The sequence below is a fragment of the Mastomys coucha genome, unplaced genomic scaffold (genome assembly GCF_008632895.1).
Source record: "Mastomys coucha isolate ucsf_1 unplaced genomic scaffold, UCSF_Mcou_1 pScaffold18, whole genome shotgun sequence".
Classification (NCBI taxonomy): Eukaryota; Metazoa; Chordata; class Mammalia; order Rodentia; family Muridae; genus Mastomys; species Mastomys coucha.
Window position 1 is genome coordinate 71,781,872 of NW_022196900.1, and position 15,544 is coordinate 71,797,415.

At 34.4% G+C, this 15,544-nt stretch overlaps 1 protein-coding gene across 2 annotated transcripts in view; it reads left to right on the forward strand.

Annotated features, from left to right (window-relative positions):
- The first annotated feature begins 1,222 nt into the window (after positions 1–1,222).
- The window catches only part of LOC116096418 (selection and upkeep of intraepithelial T-cells protein 2-like), a 37,817-nt gene continuing 23,495 nt past the window's right edge, over positions 1,223–15,544 (forward strand). Inside the window, exons 1-3 of one of the 2 annotated variants that reach the window (XM_031378219.1) lie at positions 1,223–1,431; positions 4,398–4,475; positions 13,037–13,384. In XM_031378219.1, the coding sequence (XP_031234079.1) occupies positions 4,403–4,475; positions 13,037–13,384 (421 nt within the window). In that variant the 5' untranslated portion in view covers positions 1,223–1,431; positions 4,398–4,402. The remainder of the gene's footprint in view (positions 1,432–4,397; positions 4,476–13,036; positions 13,385–15,544) is intronic. The other variant, XM_031378218.1, reaches the window with a different exon arrangement.

Sequence of the window (15,544 nt, forward strand, 5' to 3'; positions counted from 1 at the left end):
TTGCTGTGAGAGACCCAAGAACACTCTCGGTTATGAAAGCTTGGGGCATATAATAAAGAAATCAGGCTAAATAATCCGTTAGGATCAAACCAGGAAGTGGTCTTCCCTCCAAGGCTCCTGCTTTACTTCCTGCCTCCAGGATACCCCACTTCTTGATTTTCTGTGTTTGTTCCTATCACAATTATCTGAATTGTAACCGAATTAAACTTTTTCCTCCCTGTGCTGCTTTGATCATGGTATTTCAAGACAGCAATAAAAATGTTTCACTTTGACTGTTTTTTTTTTTTTTTTAAATATAAGGAACACAAAATTGATTGGGTAGTGAAGGGGGATGGGTCTGGGAAAAATTGGGGATGAATGTGATCAAACTACTTTGTATGAATTTCTCAAAGAACTAATAAATATATCCATAAATATTTACATATGTACATTTATCATCTCTTACATACATGTGATAAGTGTACATGTAGATATGTGAAATATTTGTAGAGATATAATTACACAATGAACTAAACTTTTACATACATGTGTACATGCGTGTACAAGTCTCTGCAATATTTTATAAACATATATATGTACTAGTTTCTACATGCTTTCATGTTAATAGCTACTCTATACATATATGTTTGTCATTTATGTTAAACATTAATATATAATCTATATATTAGAAACTTAATGTGAATATATACATAAAATTAATTATTATATTATATAGGTTTCCTAAATTTTTATTGACTTTTCTTATTTCATCCTGAAGCTCGTATCTTGTTCTTTCTCCCATACCTTATTCCTAGTCAAGCTACTACAAACTACTGTCTTTGAATTTACTTCTTTCTTTCATGCCTTCAAGAACTAGCTACTCTGTCAGCCTGGGAAATTGCTGTGGTATTTTGCTTAACTGGTCTAACTGGTTGTTTCGCTTTGAGGTAATTGTCATTTATTAACTATATGAAACTTCCTTGAATGCCTCATTTGAAGTTAGAGACATTTACTTGTGTTTCTAAAATTCTTTTTTCTTTGTACATGTCAAGAATTCAAAATTCATGATAATTTCCATTCAGCACTCAATGAATGACAGGTATGGGTCAGATTCCATTTTGCTTCTTTTCTTGGGGAAGAAAGTCTTGATAGTGATTGAGTAACACTAGATGCAATCACTGAGTTAAACAAAGATTTCATTTATGAGTTGATATGACCAGCCCTGTAGGAACTTCCCTGAAAAAAAGACTTAACTGTCAGGCTTATAGAATCATGTGGCCAGACTTTCAGGGTAGTAGTGGAGGTGTTGATAGTTAATTTCCCTGATCTCCATCTAACTCTGACATGCCTATGGCTTCAGGAGAACTGCTGAAGTGTTATTAAAAACTCATATGGCTCAACTGAGGTTTTCCTAGAGACAACAAAGAGCTGATGTGGGATCATCTGGCTTAGGTAAGTAATGGGATTTAGTATGTTTTAGGATATGGTTCTACCTTCATATATAATTTTATTTTTCTACATTTTTTCCTTCCTTGTACTTCCTGGGAGGAATGCTGTGCCCCTAGAACCAAGTTTTAAAGACTTAGAAGTATTTTAAGATTAGTAAATCTTGGGATTCAGAAGAATGGAGAGTTAATCTCTTCTAGGGGGAAATTTCCAAGTTTTTATTTATGGCTAAGATGGAAATTTAATCTTGGCAAATATTGAATGCAGGTTAAGAGTTTGCTTTGAACAGAGCTAAGGAAATGTGTATATTTCTATATGTATTCCTATAACTGTTATTTCTCTGCCACATAATAGTGAGACTTGGGCCCATCCCATGTTTTTTTTTCAACCAGAATAACTCTGATGTTTTGTTCTGCTATGATAAATAAAACCAGAAAGAGAATGTATGAGATACCCTTGCTGAGTCTTTAAAATGTGTCCTTAAAAATTCAATTTTTAGGACAGGACAAAGAAAATGACAAATATTTCATGTTCTCAGTCATATATAGAAGTTTAAAAGGTTGATTTCCTAGAAATAGCTGCATGAACAGAACTGGAACAATGTAATTATTGGACATGTTAATATAGAAGGGGGAAATTTTTCAGGGATTCCATCCTAGACAAGAGACTATAGACAGCTAATGACTCTTGTAAAAAGGAAAATTAGATTCTCCAAGAGATGTGCTTCCATATAGTTATCCAATGCCTTGAAAACATACAAAAACTATAAAATATGACTGAGCATGCTGCTTATATTTACTTGAGCATTGTGTACACAGACAAGCATGTATACTCACACACATGTATATATATAATAAATTTATATATCTTAATAAATACAGAGTTTATATATTTATATTACATATAAATATATATTACATACACACAATAATAAAGAAAAATCTGCTGTTGTCTTGAGTGGGGTGATGTGAGATAAGCTGGAAGAGGAAATGATAAAGGTAAATAATATAATTCTATTTCAGGTTTTAAAAAATTAAAAGTTACTTTCATAATAGATATCAATATCATCATCATTAGACTCTAGAAAAGGGAAAGAGATGGAGAAATGTGTTATTTAATCTTTGAAAATATACCAAAATATCATTATCTTGGTGAAATAGTTCTAATAGAGCAAATCTAATTTAAAACTTTTTACTGTATTTTTTAAACTGGAATATATAAGCAATAGATTGTAACTTGAAAAGCTTACATACTGAATTATAACATTGTAGCATATACACAGTTATCACATTTCAATTAATATAATGTTAAAGAAAATGAAAATTATACTTTCTGAATAGAACATTAAATTCTCCTTGAAAACATTTTAACTCATAGCAACTATGATCACTTGCACAAGACATGCATAGCATTAGTCCTACCATTTGGCGTTGTGGAAGTCAGAAAAAACTCAAGACCTCATTCTATTGTGTAGCTTTATATGAAGAAATAACTGTTGGGTAGGGGAAGAGATGCTTTTTAGTGATGTGGTCACAATGAGTCATTTTCTCATAAACACACCTTTACCAGAGCAGTGGAGGTGAATACAAAATATATACATTCATGAAAATGTCATAATGATACCAATTATGTATAATTAATATATACTAATAAAATGTAAAAGAAAGAGTGGTGAAGGAATGACTTAATAGTTAAGAATATGTGTTGTTCTTGCAGAGAATATGGGTTCAGTTCTGGCACCCATATGGTGGTTCACAACCATTTTTAATTTCAGTTCCAGGATATCTCACAATCTCTTCTGACCTCCATAGGCACTAGGAATGCAACTCATATATGTACATCAGAGGTTCTCAACCTGTCGATCATGACTCCTTTAGAGGTTGACCAATTTTTAACAAAGGGTACCTAAGACCATTGGGGAAAAAAGCTACTTACATTATAATTCATAACAGTAGTAAAATTTCATTATGAAGTTCAAACAAAAATAATTTAATGTTTGAGGGTCAACTCAATATTAGGAACTTTATGTGTCACAATATTAGGAAGTTTCAGAACCACTGACATACACATACTCAGGTAAAACACACACATAAATGAAATAACTTATACAAAGATTGTAAAACATATATAATATTTACATTAAAACATTTTTATTTATCCAAAATTCAAGAAAGATATACCATAAACATTTTTTTGTATTTTGTAAAGTAAAGAATGTAATAGATGAAGATATATATCAGATTGTTTTTAACTTCCCATTCAATTTAGCATTTATCTATAACCCTAGTATATAGCCTACTCTATGTGTGACAGAATTAAAAAGCTATCACATTTGGCTACTGAAAAAAAGGCCAAAATACTCAGTAATGGAGAAAAGGCCTTGACATTTGACTATGACAATTTTTATTCTTAAATTTTTACAAAATATTAAGTCCCACAAACATGTCTCTACTTATAAGTTCTGGATAAGAATAAAATTCAAAACAATGAGTCCAAGAAAAAAAGTCATGTACCCTTGGACAAGGCTACATGATTACTCTAATAATTATAAGAGTATACTGTTTTATACTTTTTCATGTAATTAAGTAAAGTTAAATGTGACAGACACACATCATGGTCTTTGAGACTTGGATATTTTTGGCAGTTTCATAAACTTGTGGAGAGTGGAGACCTAATAAAGTTGGCAAGTGAAGATCATATCAAGAATGAGATCTTTTAATGGAGAATAAATATCTAGAGTAATCCAGTCATTACATGGAACATTTCTAAAACTAAGACCACAAGATTTAATAAATACAAATTTAAGGATGATATATATCATTGGATAAATGAGTGTTTTACAGTCATTCATTGTCTGAAATTGTGGCATAAAAGTAACTCTACTTGGAAACCAGTAGGAAAGTATGGAGGATTTTGATTTCTGTAACTTTTACTTCTGTTTTAATTGATAATTAACTTGTGTCTCATCACAGGAGTAATGGGAGCTATAGGAGTACTTGTTGCACACTGTGTTGTCTCATGCTTCCTCCAGATGGTAGCACTGAGTTCAGGTATGAGTCTTTCACTTGCTCTTGAGTTTTAGCAGTGTCAACACCCCCGGAAAATCAAAGTATGTTACAATTGAAGGAGTATTTAAACCATTGTTCCTAAAGTTTGGATATAGCAATGAAGTGAGGACAGTCACAAGAGTGCCTAGCTTAGAGAAACAAATAATAATGTCTAATCAGCAAGTACCCTTGGGTTTGTTTCAGTTTTTAGAATGAAAGTACAATGAAAGAGATAAAATATTTGCCTTGAGGATCCAATATTCATACTAAATGCACAGGGCATGCATAGCATTTTTACACTGAGGAATTGTATAGGCTGCAGATACATATTAGACTATCTAAGTTAAGAATACAGTTGGGGAAAAATAGGGGAAGATGAAAAAGGATAGGAGAGTGAGAATTTGACTATAGGGACATTTTATACAAAGCACAAATAAATATAGGTTCTTAGAGATATTTAAAAGAAAGGACATAGAAAACAAGTGATGTAAAAATATAGATTATTCTAGTAATAGATGATTGTTCAATGATAATATCTCCCATTTACTTGTTTTCCACCCTGATTATACCTGTTCTTGGTACTATAAACTACATTCATGACGATAGATGTGCATTTGTGCCTTTGTCTCCTCATTATGTTGTGATTTCATTTGGATTGCTTCATATATATAGTACCATTAGCATGCACAAAGATCCACAAATAATAAATTTCACCTTATGAAAATGAACATGTTCTGCAATGTGTGTGTGTGTGTGTGTGTGTGTGTGTGTATAATATAGTAGGAGGTTTCCTACTATATTAGGTTTTCATATGACCCATGCTGTCTCTCTCTGTATATTTCTTCTCTTGGCCCTCTTCACTCCCCTTCCACTTTTGGTTCTCCCATTAATTTGTTTGTCCATCATCACTACCTACATTATTTTCCCTCTTTAGAGATGTCTATGCTGGTCATTAAATTTTTACTCTATACCTAATCTTCATAGTTATGTGGATTGTAGATTTCTTATTGAAGACTTAAAAGCTAACATCTACATAGTCATTAATACATATCATATTTGCCTTTGTGGGTCTGAGATATGTCATTCAAACTGATTTTTTTCTTCACTTCATTTACCTGTGAATTTCATAATTTCATATTGTTGTATGGCTGGGTGATAACATTCCATCGTATCATTATCCAACAATTTCTTTATCCATTCATCTATTGAAAAACATCTAGGCTGTTTTTAATTACTGAATATTATAAACATATCACTTAACATGATCGTGTCAGTACTTTTGTATTAAGATAAAGCATTCTTTGGGTGTATCCTCAGGAGTTGTGTAGCTAGATCTTGAGATAGTCCTATTCTGAGCTTCCTAAGAAACCACACCTATTTCTTTAGTGACTGAACAAGTTTACACTCAAAACGTCAATGGATATTTCTGTCTTTTATGCTGCATTCTTTACAATATAACCTATCATTTCCCTTTTTGGCAAATGTAATTGATGGGTGTAAAATGAACGATAAATATATCTTTGATTTGCATTTCATTTATGGTGAAGTATGTTGAAAATTTCTTCATGTATTTCACAGACATCTAAGAATACTGTTTAATAAAAAGCATGTGAGCTCCATGCCAGGACCCAGACAAATGGAAGGTACCCACAAAAGGAACATGGAAGAAAATAATGGAATGTGAAATTTGTCCCATAAACATGGTTTCTCAGACCACTTCCTTAGGTGCTACAAGTGGTGCTGAATTAAAGACTGATCTATCAGATGGCACCTGCTGTTTCTAAAAGAGAGGTTATTTGAGTGAGCATTGAGGACTGCCACATTAACAACCCTAGATCTGGAAGATTTCCCAAAGGTAACCCCACTCTCATTGATTGGCAGTGTTTCAGAAAAGGGAAATCCAAGCATTAAAGATCCAAAAGACACCCAAGGGAAACAATATGGGCAATGGTAGTCCTGTGCAAACTGAGGGTCTGGAAAACCCCTTGAACTCTGTTATTCAGGTAGAGGCCCAGAACAGAAAAGAACTGAGACAAAAACAGGACAGAGTAACCCTATCTTTACAGCAGAGACTGGTGAGACTTGAAGAGCAGAGCATACCACTTTCAGTTCAAGTAGCTCCAGCAAACACAGTTCACTTAGTGGGATTGTTGCTGCTAGAATGACACCTTTTAATTACAACCTTAGCCCCAGGAAAAGCAGCGCAGATAGCACTTCAGCCTAGCCATCTCTGATCCCTACATCAGTGAGCAACAACACAAAGAAGAAAGATTCAAAGACTAACAGCACAGAATCTAGTGGAGCCCAAAAACCTAAATGCTATTGTGGGTCTTACCTCTTGACATCTGTTTAAAAGAGATGGAAAAACAAACATAGGAAAAGCTGGTGTTAATCACTACTGCTGTACAGAGAGTTTATTTCAAAGAAAACTTTAAAGGTTGAAAATATTTTTTAAATAGGTGTGATTCTTGATAGAGGGGTTTTGTTTGGAAACCATATTTGATAGTGAACTTTGTCCTCACTTGTCATTTTGGGAGGCACTTTGTTAGGTAGGATAAAATGGTAAAGGCTAGTATATTTGTACAGTGTGTTTTACATGTATTTAAGTAGCATCCATCACATTGTCCTTTAATTATCATCTGTCTTAAAATAACACTAGAAATAGAAACTATATGATATATTGCTGTTATCAATCATTTTTAGATTATAAAATAAACTTACATCAGTGAGAGGCTGTTATTAATGCAAAATATTTAGTGTTTGTGAATCCATCTAATGTCGTAATTAATCATGTGGCTGTGAAATTCACAGTAATATGTTTACCCAACCTTCTTTGTTTTAATGCATGAATGAAACTTGGTTCAATTTCAGAAGTAACAATTAATGATTCTGTGATCACATGGTGTGCATAGAGACAACTACAGTGTAACAATTCAAAACTATTTTGTACTCAAATATTTGTAACTGTAGAGGATTGAATGAAACTTTTTTTAAGTTTTCAATTTTTTATTAAATATTTTCTTTATTTACATTTCAAATGTTTATCCCCTTTCCTGGTTTCCACTCTGAAAAAAGAAGCTATTCTCTCCTCTCTCCCCCTCTTCACCAACCCCCTGTCTCCTGCTTCCTGGCCCTGGCACTCCCCTACACTGGAGCATAGAACCTTCACAGGACCAAGGACCTCTCCTCCCATTGATGCCTGACTAGATCATCCTCTGCTACATATGCAGCAAGAGCCATAAGTCCCACCATGTGTACTCTTGGTTGGTTGTTTAGTCCCTGGGAGCTCTGAGGGTACTATTTAGTTCATATTATTGTTTCTCCTATGGGGCTGCAAATGTCTCCACCTCCTTGGGTCCTTTCTTTAGCTCCTTCATTGGGAACCCTGTGCTCAGTTCAATGGATGCCTGTGATCCTCTACTTCTGTATTAGTTGGGCACTGACAGAGCATCTCAGGAAACAGCAATATCAGGCTCCTGTCAGCCAGCACTTGCTGTCATCCAAAATAGTATTTGGGTTTGGTGATTATATATGGGAAGAATTCTCAGATGGAGCAGTCTCTGGATTGTCCTTCCTACAGACTCTGCTCCACACTTTGTCTCTGCAACTCCTTTCATGGGTAGTTTTTTCCCTCTTCTAAGAAGGATTGAAGTATCCACACTTTGGTTTCCCTTCTTCTTGAGTTTCTTGTGGTTTGTGGATTGTAGCTTGGGTATTCTGGGCTTTTGGGCTAATATCCACTTATCAATGAGTGTATACCATGTGTGTTCTTTTGTGATTGGATTACATCACTCAGGATAAAATTCTCCAGATTCATCCATTTCTCTAAGAATTTCATAAATTCATTGTTTTTAGTAGCTGAGTAGTACTTCATTGTGTAAATGTACCACATTTTCTGTATCTATTCCACTGTTGAAGGACATCTGGATTCTTTCCTGCTCATGACTATTATAAATAAGGCTGTTATGTGCAGAAAGTCTTCCTGCTCTAATGAGTTTAAGACTATTCCTTACTTTGCTCTCTATCAGACTCAGTGTGTTTGCACTTATATTGAGGTTCTTGATCCATTTGGAGTTCAGTTTTGTGATGGGTGATAAAAATGGATTTATTCACATTTGTCTACATGCAGCCATCCTGTTTGAACAGTACTGTTGTTAAAGATGCTGTCTTTTTCTCAATATGTATTTTTGGCTCCTTTATCAAAAATCAAACAAATAAACCAACCAAAACCAAAACCAAAATCAAAACCAAAACAGGTGTCCCTAGGTGCATGAATTAATTATATCTGGGTCTTCAATTTGATTGCAATAATAATTTTATCTGTTTTTCTTTTTGTGTAGTACTGTGCTGGTTTTGTTATTATACCTCCATAGTGTAATTTGAGATGGAAAGTTGTAATATCTCCAGCAGTTCTTTGATTATCCAAGAATCTTAGAGCTATCCTGGATTTTTGTTTTACCATATGTAGATGAAAACTGTCTATTCAAGATCAGTGAAGAAGTTTTTTTGGAATTTTGTTGGGTATTTAATTGGATCTACAGATTGCTTTTGGTAGAATAATGAATTTTTACTATGGTAATCCTACTACCCATGATCCCAGGAGTTCTTTACATCTTCTGATTTATTCTTCAGTGTTTTCTCCAATGTATTAAACTTTTATCATACAAATATTTCATTTCCTTGTTTAGAGTTATGACAAGATTTTTTTTAATTATTATTTGCGGCTACTAGGAAAAATGTTCTGATTTCTTTCTCAGTCCATTTGTTATTTGCATATGCAGGGGCTAATAATTTTTATGAGTTAATGTTTGATCCAGTTGCTTTACAGAATGTGTTTATCAGATGTAGGGATTTCTTAGTTGAATTTTTAGGGTCACTTATGTATGCTATCCTATTATCTACCAAAAAGTACTTTAACTTCTTCCCTTTCTATTTGTATCTTTGCTCTATTCATTTGTGCTTTGATTATTATGTGCTGTGGGGAGTTTCTTTTCCGGTCCAATCTATTTGCTGTTCTGTATGCTTCTTGTACTTGATAGACTTCTCTTTTTTCAGATCAAGGGACTTTTTTTCCCCATGATTTTGTTGAAATTATTTTCTGTGCCCTTGGCCTAGGTTTATGTCCTCTCTTATGTTCCTATAATTCATGAAATTTCTCTTTTATCATAACTTTCTTGGATTTATTTTCACTCAATGTTATTAGATTCCATATTTTCTTTGACCAAAGATTCCCTCTCTTCTGTTTTCTCTTCAATGCCTAAAGTTGTCTTCTATCTCTTATATTCTGCTGGTGAGCCTTACCTCTATGGCTCTTCTTTGAGTTCTCAACTTTTACACTTTCACTTTCCCCTCAGTTTAGGTGTTTCCACCGATCATGGCTTGATCTATTTTCTTCATTTTTTTCCATTGTTTGTTTCAATTAATTTCATTAATAGATTCTTCATTTTCTCTTTAAAGAGCTTAAAAACATATTCATAATAGCTATTTTGAAATTGTCTTGTGCTTTAGCTGTACTGCAGTTCTAATGTCCTCTATAGTAGGGTTGCTGGGTTCTAGTAGAAACATATTGTCTTGAGTCTTACTGATTATGTTTTTATGCTCATATGTAGGCATCAGAGTAGAATAATTATAAATCTAGGTGCTGATATATGGTTTGTCTTAGTTGGTGCATTTGTGACCCATTCCTTGCTTTCTGCTGCCTCTCTGGTTTTTAGAAGAGTGTGTTAGCTGTGAGTTGGGTATTGGGAATGTTTCTGACATCCTTCCACATATGGACACTAGGGTCCTGGGTAAAAAAATGTTTTTAGGTATTGGGACCTGACACTTAAGAGTGGAAATGATGTGAAGGGGAAAAGATGAAAGTATCCAAAGGAGGGAGAAAATCTGGACATTTTGCTAAGATCTGCATAGACTCTCCTTCTATAACAAGTGTTCTACTACAGAGCTTTGAGTAAGGTTGGGACAATGCAATTGGAAGACAGGAAAGAGACCAGAAATTGACTACCTAATGTCTTTTCTATCCAGTTTCTTTACAGAGAGTTCCTATGGAAATTGGAAGTTAAGACCACAAGATGTGGTGACAGAGGTAGGCTATAAGAGAAGATCAGAATGACCCAGTGGAGATAGGGTCAGGGAAGAAAGATTAGCCACAAGTGGTCTGCTATAGTGATGAGGGTGATCCTGGAGGATTGGAATTAGATGTCAGAATTGGGAGATTAAAGACTCCTACTTGATTTCCTGGCAAGTGGGTTTCCAGGTGTTCATAAGGGAGTTGGTGACTGAAAAAAATGATTTTCCCTGAACTTTAAGGTTTAAATTTCAACAGTTTTACATTTAACTTTTATATTAATGATTAAAGTTGAATATGTTTCATAAAAACTCCCCTTCCACCACTCAGCCCTAAATCTTTATTTTCTTTTTATTGCTAGTCATCTCTTCCTGACTTTTTATGCATTAAATGTCTTTTCTGATGCATGTCTATAACTCATTCTGATTAGCCTCCCAACCTAATCTTGTCTCCTTCCTACCCTTGATCATTTCCCCTCTTATTTTAGGTCTATTTCCCACGTTCATGTTTTTTTTTTTTTTTTAATCTGTTTGTTTGGTTGTTTGGTTGGTTTGGTTTGGTTTGATTTGGTTTTTGGTGTTTATGGCATATTAATGAATTTAATCAGGCTTATCTGCATGACATTAATTATAGAAGCATTCACAAGTGCTTGATGAACTCATCAATGGTTACACATCTGCCTGTAATAACTCCTCCATTCCAAGAATCTTTTAATAGCCAACAACTCAAGAAGGGTTAGTGAGAAGGTCTACCTGAATCCCTCCTGTATCTATGATCAGCTGTTGGCTGGTGCAGTCTTATACTGATATATAATATGCAAACTTAGCTGTTCTGTATTCATGATTACAATGACTAGGTTATACCCAGATAATATTTTAACACTCTTCTCTTTGTCTTTTAGTCCTTATATTTTTTTCTATTCCTTTGTCTACAATGTTCCCTGAACTTATACAGGTATTTTAGAAGCACTGATTAATGTATTTCTTTAGGGCATAAACTTTAATGTTTAGGAATCAGTTTGACATCATGAAATGGATTTAGCTATATAACAGGAATAAATTACCACTTAAGAGATCTGACCTCCCTATCCTCCCTTCCAGGGATATCAAGTCTCTGCAAGGTTAGGTACTTCCTCTCTCATGAGGTCAGATATGACACTCCAGATAGAAGAACATATCCTCATATAGGCAACAGCTTTTGGGATAGCTTCCTCTCCAGTTGTGCAGGACCCATATAAACATTGTCTTAGGTTTTTATTGCTGTATACAGACATGATAGCCAAGGCATATCTTATAATGACAACACTTAATTGGGGTTGGCTGACAGATTCAGGGGGTTCATCCATTATCATCAAGTCAGCAGTGTGGCAGTATCCAGGCAGGCATGGTGCAGAACATGGTGAGAGTTCTACATCTTCATCTGAGGGCCACCAGGAAAAGGCTGGCTTCCAGGTAGCTAGGGCAAGGATGTTAAAGCCCATGCCCACAGTGACACACCTACTCCAACAAGGACAATCCCCCTAATAGTGCCATTTCCTGCACCAAGCATATACAAACTATCACAAAGTCTAATCTGTACATCTGTTACATATGTGTGGGGAGGCCTAGGTCTGGCTATGTGTGGTTTTTTGGTTGGTGGTTCAGTCCAGGTTAATTGATTCTGTTGGTCTTTTTGTGGAGTTCCTTATCCCCTTAGGGCCTGCAAATTATTTTCAAAATTCATATTTCTGTCTATATTTGAGTTCTCTAAACTCTTATTTCTGGGGAGTTACCCATTAAGCATACATTACATCTCAGCTTCCTTGTTCTCTGGACTTCAAGGTCTCAGTTTCCCTGTACTGCAGAGCCATATCCTCTGTCTGGCTACTTCTATATGCCATAAGCAGCCAAGGTCTGCCTGATATGCAGGTCCTAACAAACCCCACTCACCTACATGTACCACTGACTTCTGCTGTTAACTGAACCCCAGCCACTCCCTGGTTTCTGTCACTCACCCACTCTGGGAAGATGCTGGACTACCATAGTAGCAGTCAACTCATCTGTATGACATAAACAGTGGAGATTTAACATGAAGGGGCAGCAGTACCTGCCACACTCTCTTGTGCATATGTCACAAGATCCATGGTTGTTGATTCCCTACTATCCCTAAAGACTCTATTCAGCAAAAGTCCCCACTACATGACATTGCCTACTTATAAGGACATTTTCCCTGACTCTGTCTTGCTCATTGAATGGATTTATCTTGAAGTGGCTCAACACCTCCAATAATTCCTTAAAATTTTTCTCTCACCATTTCTAGTAATACGTTATGCTTATGTATGAATTAATTAGTGACTAAAATGCCTTCAGAATAAAGAAAGTGATCTAAGTGAAGTACATGTAGATATTTGAGAGAGGGGAGAGAAGAAAGAAGTGTGATAAACAGAATGATTATAACAAATGATGTGAACATGTTTAATAATTCACTCTTGTCTTTTGATTATTGTAATCATTCACAGAACAATTCACAGTGACTGGCTTACAGAAGCCAGTCTTGGGAACATTGGGTGGAAGTGTTGAACTGAGTTGTCAGTTGTCTCCACCACAACAAGCACAACATATGGAAATTCGTTGGTTTCGGAATCGCTATACAGAGCCTGTGTACCTGTACAGGAATGGTAAAGACCTGCTTGGAGAAACTACCTCCAAGTATGTGGAACGGACTGAACTCCTGAAAGATGCCATTGAAGAGGGGAAAGTGACCCTCAGGATCTTTAAACTGACAGCTGAAGATGATGGGTCTTACCATTGTGTCTTCAAAGTTGGGGAGTTCTATGAAGAGCACATCACAGAAGTCAAGGTCACAGGTAGGCATGGATTCCTCTCAGATTGATGTGCATCCAAAGCCTATCTACCATTGACTAGTTGGAAAACTCTTAGTATTTAACTCTTATTGAACAATTCAGTTAGCAAGCTGAATTCTGTGAATTTATTTTCTAAATTGGATGCTGTAAATGAAAAAAGTGAAAATTACTAAAGTGCAGAAATTAGTTCTATCAATAAATATTTTCCTCTTACATTAACTTGTGATGTTATATTTCTAAATTTAAGGGTTTTTATTATCTTTTCAAATAATTCTGACAACCCTTTAGTAATTTTTCTAATGAAATGAATTTTTAAATGTGCTTCTTACTATAAAGTTGGTTATGTAGAGAGGTCAAGATGATATGGTAGAAGGTATGGAAGGGAAAGTGATCAAATTCAATATATGAAAATTTTTAATTAAAGAAATAAAAAAACATTCTTTTTAGTAATACTTATTTCCATTTATCTCCAAATCATTTCACTGACTACTTAGTGCTAAATTAATTTTTCCTAAATCTTTGTCAAAGGATTTTAATTAAAATCACTATACACAGGTATAACTCTCTATGTGAAATATAGAGAACTATACCTTTAGACCTCTTTACTCATTCTGAATTATTCTAAATAAAAATAAGGAGAGGGAAAATAAAGAGTTTAAAAGAAACTGAAAAAATCCAAAAATGTGTAAATGTATGTATAGGTCTCTAAATCCAGATGATTAATTATTTTAAGTGCCATATGATACTCAATTCTATAATCTAATGACAAGCTAATCAATATAGCTTATAGCCATCTTAAGCAGCCTTATGGAGCAAATACCTACTCTGATGGCACAGATATAAAATGTTTTTTATTCCAAAGACATTATAATAAATATATTTATAAATAGTATTTGAAATCTCCATACATTATTTCTTTGCCTATATATTAGTCAAGTTTTGTTATGATCCTGAAAGGCTTCTCTAAATGATTATTTCTCTCTAAATTAATATGTACTTTTTAGAGTATTAATATACTATCTTTTTAGCATGATATATATTTTATAAAAATACATACTAAGCTAATGTTCCTTAGTAGTATTGATACTGAATTTCATATTTATATTCTACTTACATATAATCTATTTACATGGACAATTTTCTAGATAGATTCCAGGTACCAAGGTTAAATCAAGATCAGATAAATGATCTAAACAGTCCCATATCCCATAACAAAATAGAAACAGTCATTAATATTCTCCCAACCAAAAAAGAGCCCAGAACCAGATGGGTTTAGTGCAGAGTTATCAGACCTTCAAAGAAGACCTAATACCAACACTTGTCAAACTATTCCACAAAAGAGAAACAGAAGGCATTTTAGCCAATTTGTTCTCTGAAGCCACAATTACTCTGATACCTAAACCACACAAAGACCTAATAAAGAAAGAAAACTTCAGACCAATTTCCCTTGTGAATATCGAAACAAAACTACTCGGTAAAATTCTTGTACACTGAATCCAAGAACACATCAAAATGATCATGTGTCATGATCAAGTAGACTTCATCACAGAGATGCAGGGATGGTTCAATATACAGAAATCCATCAATGCAATCAACTATATAAACAAGCTGAAAGAAAAAAATATGATCATTTCATTAGATGCTGAGAAAGCATTTGATAAAATCCAACACCCCTTCATGATTAAAATCTAGGAAAGATAAGGAATTCAAAGCCCATACCTAAACATAGTAAAGGCAATATACAGCAAACCATTAGCCAACATCAAACTAAATGGAGAGAAACTTTAAGCAATCCCACTAAAATCAGGGACTAGACAAGGTTACCCACTCTCTCCCAACCTATTATTGTACTTGAAGTCCTATCCAGAGCAACTATACAACAAAGGAGATCAAGGGAATATAAATTGGAAAGGAAAAAGTCAAAATATCACTATTTGCAGATGATATGATAGTATACTTAAGTGACCACAAAAATTCCAGCAGAGAACTCTGAAACCAGATAAACAACTTGAGCAAAGTAGCTGGATATAAAATTTACTCAAGCAAATCAATGGCCTTCCTCTACACAAAGGATAAGCAGACTGAGAAAGAAATTATGGAAACAAAACCCTTCACAATAGTCACAAATAATATAAAATATTTTGGTGTGACTATAACTAAGCA